Here is a 12,270-nt window from a genome sequence, read left to right on the forward strand (position 1 = left end):
ACATGGCAGTGGCTGCAACGCAAGGGAACATCACGAATTTGTTTAACCACTTGAAAATTAAACAGAGTGACCTATGACAATCTAATATAGAAACAAAAACTGACGAGAGCAGGGGTGCTGTGTAAACATCCTTTTTTCCCCCTCATATTTTTCAAATAATTCTCTTTTTGTAAACTTTGTTCAAGGCATGCGAGTGCTGCTGTATTTTCGAATATGACCAGTCGTTTTCACCGTCATCACCCGGGTTTAGTGCCAGAAGACGCGAATGAGAAGCCGCGCGCGCTGTGAGAAAATGTGTCTCTGTGCGCTCATCCGAGAGCGCGCACACGTCTCTCAGCGCGCAAATATTGCGTTCTCTTTCAAGTCTTGCTCTTGAACGGACAAATTCACACAAAATGTATGTCAACATGTCCATCTTGATGAATATCCTAGCAGACATAGTCTGTATATGCCTTAAGTGAACTTTATACAGTCGATAAAGACGACGCATATCCGATCATTAGGTCTTAAAGAGGCAGTAGCATTAGGTCTTAAAGGGGCAGTAGCCTTTACTGCTGTCTGTTTAATGTCAAACAACAAAAGACAAGGACATCACTCACCGCTCTTGATTGAATAGCTTTTGTAAGTTTAATAGGATTAATCTTTAATTTATGCACTCAAATATGCAATGTTATTTTACATTTGATACATTTCTGTACCTGAAAACTAATGTTAGACGTACCTGAAAAGCATATCTAGCCGAACCATATTGTTGATCTTATTTATTTGTGGTTATCATTTTTACGTGAATACTTTTATACTTTGATTTGAATATATGTTATATTATTTATTTTAATAGTTCAAAAAGTACAACAAATGTTACAATTTCAATTGAATTGTTGAAAGGTGTATTTTTAATAAATACAACACATTCCCAAAGTCATGTGAAATAATCGTGTTACATAATCGTGATTTCAATATTGACCAAAATAATCGTGATTATGATTTTTTCCATAATCGAGCAGCCCTACTTGGTTTACACATTCCACTTCAGGAGTTCTCAGCTGGTAAAAGACCATCTTATGTAGCTAGGCACATACAACAAGTGCATTTATCCCAGCCCACAACATTGTTTAGAAAGTTCTGTCATGAAATCTATGTAATAAAAGCGACCAATCAGGTTGTGAACATATCCCTGTGCCTTTAGATTCGGTATCTTTAAAGGAACACTCCACTTTTTTTGAAAATAGGTTCATTTTCCGACTCCCCTAGAGTTAAACAGTTGAGTTTTACAGTTTTTGAATCTATTCAGCCGATCTCCGGGTCTGGCGGTAGCACTTTTAGCATAGATCATTGAATCTGATTAGACCGTTAGCATCAAGGAACTTTGCTGCTGTACCACGAGTGCAGCGGTGCAATGATATTACACAGCGTCTGACAAAATAGTCCCCAGCACGCTCCCTGTGCAAGCAGGTTGTCACTTTGGTAATGCTGTGTAATATCATTGCGCCACTGCACTCATGTTACGGCTCAAAGTTCCTTGATTATTACAGAGGAATGAGAGTTTAGTTCCTAGCCATATCGGCCTAGAAAATCACAACTTTTCATTTTCTACAGAAGAGTCAAGTTTTAAATAGGAAAAATATCGAAAGTCTTTGGTTGTTTTTCAGCGAGTCTGCTAACGATCTTATGAGATTCAATTCTCTATGCTAAGCTATGCTAAAAGTGCTAGCGCCAGACCCGGAGATCGGCTGAATGGATTAAAAAACTGTAAAACTCAACTGTTTAACTCCAGGGGAGTCGGAAAATGAGCCGATTTTCAAAAAAAGTGGAGTGTTCCTTTAAGGCCTGTGCACACCGGGACGAGTATCGCGCGCTTATCGCAAGCATTTTTCGGCGCGTCTTTGTGTTCGATTTTCACTGCCAATGCGCAGAGTGAACCTGCAAATTCAGTAAATGCCGCTCCCGGTACACAAGGTGCTGCTGCGCTACTTTACGCTTCTGACGCTCGCTTGTCACACAGAAGAAGAAGAGAGACAGTATTTACGTGCTTGCCCTAACCATTCACACACTTTTTGCTAACTGCCAAGCAGCATTAGCAGCTCATCTTCTTCTTTGTCTACTTACTTCCTCTTCATCGTATCAATGTGTGCTCGGCAAGACCGCTTTGTGCTTGAGCGCCACCAAGTCGTGTTTTACTGTCACTTCAGCAGCTCCAGGCACATGAACAAAAGCGACAATCTCATTGGTCGGGCAGTTTTTAACACGCCGCATCAAAACAAAATAACAAACCCGAGGCGTTTTAAAAAAGAAATGACGTTTTTACGCCTGGCGTTTTGTGCGTCAGTGAGGACACTCATTGGCGCCCTTTGTTTGGTCACGAGGTGTTAAACGTCGGCGATAAACGCGCACAAAAATTGCCCCGATGTTAACAGGCCTTTAAGTTCTGCGTTAAAAACGCCACTCGGAACGCTAAGTGGATCAGGACTAAAGGGTGTTTGTTTTTGGTCCGAACCAAAAGAACCAAGCGACTACAAGTGTGAACACACCCTAAAATACACTCACCTAAAGGATTATTAGGAACACCTGTTCAATTTCTCTTTAATGCAATTATCTAATCAACCAATCACATGGCAGTTGCTTCAATGCGTTTATGGGTGTGGTCCTGGTCAAGACAATCTCCTGAACTCCAAACTGAATGTCAGAATGGGAAAGAAAGGTGATTTAAGCATTTTTGAGTGTGGCATGGTTGTTGGTGCCAGACGGGCCGGTCTGAGTATTTCACAATCTGCTCAATTACTGGGATTTTCACGCACAACCATTTCTAGGGTTTACAAAGAATGCTGTGAAAAGGGAAAAACATCCAGTATGCGGCAGTCCTGTGGGCGAAAATGCCTTGTTGATGCTTTAGGTCAGAGGAGAATGGGCCGACTGATTCAAACTGATAGAAGAGCAACTTTGACTGAAATAACCACTCGTTAAAACCGAGGTCTGCAGCAAAGCATTTGTGAAGCCACAACACGCACAACCTTGAGGCGGATGGGCTACAACAGCAGAAGACCCCACCGGGTACCACTCATCTCCACTACAAATAGGAAAAAGAGGCTACAATTTGCACAAGCTCACCAAAATTGAACAGTTGAAGACTGGAAAAATGTTGCCTGGTCTGATGAGTCTCGATTTCTGTTGAGACATTCAGATGGTAGAGTCAGAATTTGGCGTAAACAGAATGAGAACATGGATCCATCATGCCTTGTTACCACTGTGCAGGCTGGTGGTGGTGGTGTAATGGGGTGGGGGATGTTTTCTTGGCACACTTTAGGCCCCTTAGTGCCAATTGGGCATCGTTTAAATGCCACGGCCTACCTGAACATTGTTTCTGACCATGTCCATCCCTTTATGACCACCATGTCCCCATCCTCTGATGGCTACTTCCAGCAGGATAATGCACCATGTCACAAAGCTTGAATAATTTCAAATTGGTTTCTTGAACATGACAATGAGTTCACTGGACTAAAATGGCCCCCACAGTCACCAGATCTCAACCCAATAGAGCATCTTTGGGATGTGGTGGAACGGGAGCTTCGTGCCCTGGATGTGCATCCCACAAATCTCCATCAACTGCAAGATACTATCCTATCAATATGGGCCAACATTTCTAAAGAATGCTTTCAGCACCTTGTTGAATCAATGCCACGTAGAATTAAGGCAGTTCTGAAGGCGAAAGGGGGTCAAACACAGTATTAGTATGGTGTTCCTAATAATCCTTTAGGTGAGTGTATTTCATGCACTGTTTGAATATTGGGAGGAAATTTAACCTCATAATCTCCCTAATTTTGAGTGATTGATTGTCATTCAGCGAGGCACAGAGGAAGGGATGGAGTGAGGGAAAAAGGTAAGGAGGGACTGAGTGGGGAAAGGACCGGAACAAGGTATAAGAGAAAGAAAAAGAGAGGGAATTTTTCAACACTAAGGAATCCTCTCAGGAGGATTTTTAAGAAATGTTTTAAGTGCAAATAGCATGAGCTCTGCTCCGGGTTTCACCAGAATCCTGTTCCTTTTCCAAATATTTGCTTTGGACGCCGGCCGTGGCCTGCACATAACACATGTCCCTAATGCAGTCCGCTGACCAGGAGAGCTTCACAAACCCAACGCGGCAGGAAATCATTGGTTTGTTTATGCTCCGGGAGCAAGGTGTTTGGGGTTTGAAGCGTGAGGGTCTCGCTGGTGAAGCTCTGCACATGCATATATACTAATGCAAGCTCTGTGGAAACGTTTAACAGTCGCTATGGTTGTCGCCATGTTCGTTTAATGGTTTCCAAATGCTTGGAGAGCCGATACGTTAGCAGTAGACGTAGACGCTCATCTCGAACCGTAAATATACACTGCTAGAAAATCCAGTTTAAGCTCCTAGTTGTTTTGTAGCTGCTAAGTTTCACTCGTGATGGTGTCAATGCGTAATTTATAAGAGTGCATTTTATTCTCAGCATTGCTAAACTACTGTAAAATTGTCAGTTTTCTTATTGCAGAGCATATTAGTCGCCTGTTAACTTAATAATAACAAGATTTCACAACACTTGAATAGTAAAAATGCATGTGAAGACAATACGTTGACTGCATATTTGCATAGAGTATGTTTCTGGCCAATCTAATCCTGATACGTTCTATAGCCACGCCCACACTGACATCTGATTGGTTCAGAATTCTGCACCTCGCATATTAAACATCCAGTATGTTCTCATTAACTTGAATTTTGTCATTTCGACATTTTCGCTTCCAGCGAGGACAGAAAAATGTAACTTTTTATCACAATTGTCCAGAGATGGGAATGTGAGACTGCCTTTGTGTGTGTGTGTGTGTGTGTGTGTGTAGGAGAGTGAACGAGAGCGCTGGGAAATGGTTATATTCCCTCCCTCGGCTCTGCTGAAAATGGCCTAGATTGGAAACTCTATCCCAAGGCCTCGGTAACATTGGACAAATAGACAGAAAATTAGTTTCGCATGAGGGTTTATTAAGAGCAAGCTTGTGTATACAGACTGACACTGATGCGACGGATCTAAGGGAGAGATCGGGTTGCAGTCTCATCCTCAGAGAGGCAGACGACACACACACACTCAAACGTCTGGAATGAGAGTAAACACACACACATTTGTCAGTCTGACGGGAGCCGAACCTTGTTGTGCCTTTAAAGAGCACAGTTGAGTTTTAGAAGTGAACGGGTTGAAGTCGACACAGCACCTGCTGTCAGTGCCACCAAAGTCTCTCATCAGGTGTTAAACTGTGTGTGTGTGTGTGTGTGTGTGTGTGTGTGTGTGTGTGTGTGTGTGTGTGTGTGTGTGTGTGTGTGTGTGTGTGTGTGTGTGTGTGTGTGTGTGTGTGTGTGTGTGTGTGTGTGTGTGTGTGTGTGTGTGTGTGTGTGTGTGTGTGTGTGTGTGTGTGTGTGTGTGTGTGTGTGTGTGTGTGTGTGTGTGTGTGTGTGTGTGTGTGTGTGTGTGTGTGTGTGTGTGTGTGTGTGTGTGTGTGTGTGTCATCGACTTTAACCTTGAAATCAGGCCAAATCTTCAGCCCCCTTTTTTCTCTCAGCCAAAAATTTCAATTTATGCCAATATATCAATATCTTTTTATATTTATCTATTTATGGATTATTGTTTATTTAGTTTATTTATTGATTTCATTTTTATTTATTTTAATGTTTTATTTTATTATTTAAGTAATTTATTGGCTACACAATGCTGGACAGGGATGAAAAGTGTTTGGGACACATTGTTTTTGCAATCATAATTTTTTTTACATTTTTGTTTGTTTATTTATTTTATTTTTATTTATTCAATATTTGTGTGTTTTTTATTTATTTTAATATTTATTAACATTATATTATTTAAATTATTTATTGGCTACACAATGCAGGGCAGGGAACAAGGAGGAAGACTGCTTGGGACACATTGTTTTTGTAATTAATTATTAATTTTAGTAAAAATAATTTTATATTTATACATTTTATTTATTTATTCTATTATTTAAATTATTAATTGGCTACACAATGTGGGACAGGGAACAAAGAGGATGAGTATTTGGGACACATTGTTTTTACAATTTACTTATTTATTTATTTATTTACTTATTTATTTATATTATGCATTTTATTTATTTTATTACTTAAAAATAAAATAAAAAATGTATTGTGTATATATGTATATATATTATTATTTATATATAAATACACACACAAGCATGTATATATTTAAGAAAAAAATATTATTTTTATATATAAAACATTTATATATATTATAGATTATATAAATGTATATACAGTATATACATGCAAATATTTCTTAAATATATACATGAATGTGTGTGTATTTATATATAAATAATAATTAACAGAGTACACACACATATATTATGTAAACACAAACCTTTATTTTGGATGTGGTTAATCGCGATTAATCTTTTGACAGCCCTAATATATATATAAATGTTTATTTATTTTATTATATAAATTATTTGTTGGCTACACAATGTGGGATAGGGAACAAAGAGGATGAGTATTTGGGACAATTTTTTTTGCTATTTATTTATTTTACATTTTTATTTATTTATTTTATATTGTGTTTTATTTATTTTATATTTTTTATAGTTTATTAATTAATTGGCTATACAATGTGGCACAGGGAACAAGGAAGAAGAGTATTTGGGACAGTTACATAATAATAATAGTAATAATAATAATAATAATATATTAATAATTTATTTTATACATTTTATGTAAGTGTGTGTGTGTGTGTGTGTGTGTGTGTGTGTGTGTGTGTGTGTGTGTGTGTGTGTGTGTGTGTGTGTGTGTGTGTGTGTGTGTGTGTGTGTGTGTGTGTGTGTGTGTGTGTGTGTGTGTGTGTGTGTGTGTGTGTGTGTGTGTGTGTGTGTGTGTGTGTGTACAATACCATAAAAGCTTCTGACATTACTTGAAGTAGACCCAAGATTAATTAATTATGATATTTTGGTATGGAAACATAGTTACCATAGTACAGTTTTCATAGAGGCTTACTGTAAAATCTGCATCAGTCAAAGACAGACTAATCCCTAAAGATCATCCAATAATTCAGATGAAATGATTAATCTGAGTTTTGGGAAACATTATACTGCAGGTTTAAATGATCATAAAGATCATGTTGTGTAGTAATGTACCATAAAACCCAAACGATGATGAGTCTATCAACACACACAGCTTTGTTTTTCTATCACGCTGGGACTTTGCATTGACTTCTATTGCTTTTATATTTGAGATAATGACATGTCTGTCCCCTGGCCAGGGGTGTAGCACAAAATCCTGGGCCCTATGCATAGGCAGTCCTGATGGGCCCCCATGTTCCATATTAAAATATATTCCAGAGTTTTCAAAGGGCCCTCTCCCTAGACGGGGCCCTGGGTAGTCAGGTCCACTTTTTCCCCCACTACCACGCCCATGCCCCTGGCCCTCATGCAGCCTCTCTGCATTTTTCACCTTTTCATTAAGGCATTGTTTGTTATGAAGTTTTCCTCGCCGAGACTATTGCAAAGCAGAGGTGCCAACAACATCAGCACAGAATCGATGCAAGTTCACACAGGCAGGTCAGCAGTGATCGTAAGCCAGAACACACACTCACAGAAGTTCACACAGACTGGCAGAATGAGCGACTGTATCTACTGCACACACTGATTAATGATCCAACCGCGCCCGTCCTGAGCCGCTCGCATGTCAAGATCAGAGCTGCGAGAATGCATCCAGAAAACCCTGAAAAATATCTCTGTGGACCGTCTCGAGATAACAAACAGCACGAGAGAGAGATTCAGATTCACGAGCTCTCACCCTGGAATTCATTTCAATCAAGATTTTACTTTTACGTGACCATTTTCTATATGTAAATGAGCTCTGTTTTGATTGCCCCCCCCCCCCCCCCCCCTTTGCATGTCAAATGAGACACAACAACACGACAAAGTTGAATGGGTGTTAATGTGAGTACTAATAATTTGTAGTTATTAATTAAATGAGCATTTTTTTGCAGTTTCATAGCTTCAATAAATGTCTTATATTATTATTATTAATTGAATAATTCATTTTTCAAAAGAAATTAATAGTTTTATTCAGCAAGGGCGTATTAAAATTGATCAAAAGGGACCGTAAACACCTTAAAGCTACACTGTGTGATATTTTCCCCCATCTAGTGGTGAAAAGGTATATGACCATCCAGTGTATTTTAGTTTCTGTTCCTCTCAATTCCGATTTCGTTTCAACTCCTACGGTGGCCGATTTAGTCCAAGATTAACATGGCTTCCAGTTCGACCTCGTCCACATTCGACACGGTGCCTGTGGGATATTCTGTGCGCAGTGGGATGGTTGGAACTCAACTGGCCTAATTATTCGGCTAGAAAGAACTGCAGCTAATCCAGAGTGAACTTTGATGATAGTAATGTTTATTCAGTCATCCAATTGCAAGGCATAAACAGGTTTGCGTGGATATATGTACATAAATGTGGTTTCTGTGAGAGAACAAATAAGGATGGTAAATATACATACACAGTCAAGAACTGTATAACTATACTTATACGTTACATTTGTATAATAAAACCGTAAACCAGAGCTTATTGTACCATATATAGGCGCTAAATGCAGCTGCATTAAAAGGAGCGGAGCTGCCGCTGCTAACAAGCGGTGTCCGGTTACAAAAGTGTGTGCGCCGCTTTAACGTTAGCACTGCAGTGCGCTCTGTATAACAATTGTTAATATGCCGATCAGACCTGATGCATATTTCCATCAACATACATTACAAGCAAATATTTTCTAAAAACGAATAAACATTGTTGATAACAAAATAACTGAATGATTATTCAAATAGGTGAGCATTACGCTATTGTATGTTGACACAAAAATACTTCTGAGGTGACATCAACTGAATTACGCGATGACACACTCTGAAACACATCTACAATGACAATAACTATTATTACTTATGGAATTATTAACGCACAGAAATACCACACAAGGAAAAACAGACTTTTGAGGAATAAACAAGCCAGGAAAACTCTGTATAACTCTGTTACTGGAGCTGCTGAGATGAAAACTCTCTGCACATGCACCAGACAAGTCTGAACAAGTTGACGCGCACATGCGCGAGGCAGAGAATTTTGTACAGTGCCATCGAGTATTAAAACCGGTTAAAACGCGAAATGCGAAGCTTGAATTTACGGGTATGTCCCTCTTTGGCTAATGTACTTTCAAGATGGAGGGGCAACATGGCGACCACCGTTAGATCCCATTACCCGTATGTATTTTCAATGGCATATTATAAACTTACGAGAATACTTTATTACTTGAAAGAAGTAAATATACATTAATGAGCACATATATTTTTGAAAGAACTAAGTGTTTTTAGCTAAGAATAGACTAAAAAAGTTACACAGTGTAGCTTTAATAATGTTACAAAGGATTTCTATTTTCAACTTTCTATTCATCAAATAATCCTTAAAATAAATGCATCACAGTTTCCACAAAAAATATGAAGTGTTTTAAACATTGATGATAACCATAAATGTTTCTTGAGCATCAAATCATCATATTTGGATGATTTCTGAAGGATCATTTGACACCGAAGCTGAAAATTCATCTTTGCATCGCAGAAATATATTATATTTTACAACATATTCACATAGTAAACTAACATTTTGAATAATATCTCACATTATTAGTGATTTGACTGTATTTTTGATCAAATAAATTCAGGTTTGGTGAGTCTTCGAAGGCCTCTTACCGACCCTAAACGTTTGAATGATAGTGTACATCTTGTGAAATGAGTAGGCATGATTATAATGACACGTTTCTAATACCTCTGGTCTCCCGTCAGATGTTGACGAGTGTGCAGAAGGAAACGGCGGCTGCCAGCAGATCTGTGTCAACATGATGGGGAGTTATGAATGCCGATGCCGCGACGGATTTCTGCTGTCCGACAACCAGCACACCTGCATCCAGAGACCCAAAGGTGAGAGAGCGCCATCGGCACGAATGCAGTTCAGAAGAGCACGCTAACATGCTCTGCTACCGTCTCTCTCTGCGGTGTATAGTGCTGTATGTGCTCAGTGTGTCTGTTTAACAGTGCATTAAACAACCGAGCAAACTGCATGGAACACGACTGTGTCCCATAATGCAATGCGCTCAACTTGATGGATCTCTTTTTATTTGATTGGCTAATAAATCAAAGATCTATAACTATTTCATTTGCATAATTAAATAACTGGATACCACTCGCATGCAATGGTCATGTGACAGCCAGTATTATTTTAGCATTTATTAATATTTTGAATTTGATTTGGTTTTTATTTTGATGTTCATTTTGTTTTAGTCTTTTATCATTTTTATTATACCTAAATATGTTTATTTTTAATATTGATATATCGGTTTTATTTCAGTTTTAGCTTTAATTTAAACTTCTTATATTCCAGTTAGTTGCAAAGGCAACATTTCTAATATTAATTTCTAATATTAAATTTAGGATTTTTCACCTTTATTATTTTATTATATTTTGGTTTATATTATATATTATATTAAATTATATTATTATTATTAATTTTATATTATTATTAATATATTAATATTATTATATTATTTATATTATATTATTATTTTACATTATATTTATATAATTTTTATATTATATTATATATTTATTATTTTACATTATATTTATATTATTTTTATATTATATTATATTTATTATATTATATATTAATTATATTATATATTATATTAATTGTATTATATTTATTATATTATATTCATTATATTATATTCATTAAATGAATTATTTTTCACCTTTATTATTTTATTTTATTTGGGTTTATATTATATATTATATTAAATTATGTTATTATTATTATTATTTAATATTATTATTTAATATATTATTATTTTACCTTATATTTATATAATTTGTATATTATATTATATTATTATTATTTAATATTATATTATTATTTTACCTTATATTTATATAATTTTTATATTATATTATATTTATTATATTAATTATATAATATAATATAATATATAATATATTAATTATATTATATTATATTACATTATATTATATTGTATTATATTAATTATATTATATAAATTACATTATATATATTATATTATATTAATTATATGAGTTATTTTATATTATATTAATTATTTTATATTATATTAATTATATTTAGTGCTGTCAAATCGATTCATCACAATTAATCGCATCCAATAAAAGTTGAACACACACACATTCATATATATATATATTTAATAAATATTTGCATGTAAATACTATATTTATATAAATTATATCATGTAAATATATAAATATTTTATTTAAAAATATAACAAATTTTTCTTAAAAATGTACAAGCGTGTGTGTGTTTATATTTACATAATAATTATACACATATATTATGTAAACACAAACTTTTATTTTGGATGTGATTAATACACAGCACTAATTTTATTATATGAATTATATTATATAATAGTTTAGTTTAGTTTATTTTGGTTAACATTATATTATATCATATTATGTTGTATTTAAGTTTATTTTATTTTGGTTTATATTATAATATAATATTATAATAATTATTACATTATATTTTAGTTTGGTTGATTTTTTATTTTATATAATAAATATAAATATATAATTTTTTTTTTTTTTTTTTTTTTTTTCAATTACTGAAAATAGTTCTTAATAGTTGAATCTTAACAGCACAACTCATGCTATTGTTTGTACACTACAGTAGTCTGTATGTTACATTCTGCGTAGAGTTCAGTAATGAGCATGTGTTTGATTATTCCTGTGCCGTTCACGTTGTGATTTAACAGTGTCCGTGGAAAACCGCTGCTCTCTTCAAAGCCGACTGCTTTTGGCCCGCTGAACTGTCAATGTTTGCGTTTCATAAGCACACTGTTATTTGAGTCTGGGATCATATGTTTCAAACGCTGGCCCTCTGATTCAAGGCCTTTATTGTCTATATTCTGCCGTTTTGTCCCCTGTTGGAATGAGGTTGATAAATACCGTTGTTAATCCCTCATATTTCATGTTAATATTACTTTCATTGCTCCCAGATTAAAACCTCTTGGACGGAGAGGTTAAGGCACCATAAATCCACAAACACTTTGATTTGGAGAAGTCGAATACTTCTGTTGTGATCAGAGCGAGAGCTGCGGATCTGTTTGTTATTACGGTTATTGTTGCAGCACAATGTGCTTCAGATAAACTGCGGTTTAGGAAGAGACGT

The 12,270-nt window shown here is 35.7% G+C and overlaps 1 protein-coding gene across 2 annotated transcripts in view; it reads left to right on the forward strand.

Annotated features, from left to right (window-relative positions):
• Positions 1-12,270, forward strand: part of scube3 (signal peptide, CUB domain, EGF-like 3) — a 175,151-nt gene that overhangs the window by 69,291 nt on the left and 93,590 nt on the right. For both annotated transcript variants that reach the window (XM_079801775.1, XM_079801774.1), the window contains exon 4: positions 9,855-9,989. In XM_079801775.1, coding sequence (XP_079657901.1) covers positions 9,855-9,989 — 135 coding nt within the window. The remainder of the gene's footprint in view (positions 1-9,854; positions 9,990-12,270) is intronic.

The sequence above is a fragment of the Gobio gobio genome (assembly GCF_949357685.1).
Source record: "Gobio gobio genome assembly, chromosome: 21".
Lineage (NCBI taxonomy): Eukaryota > Metazoa > Chordata > Actinopteri > Cypriniformes > Gobionidae > Gobio > Gobio gobio.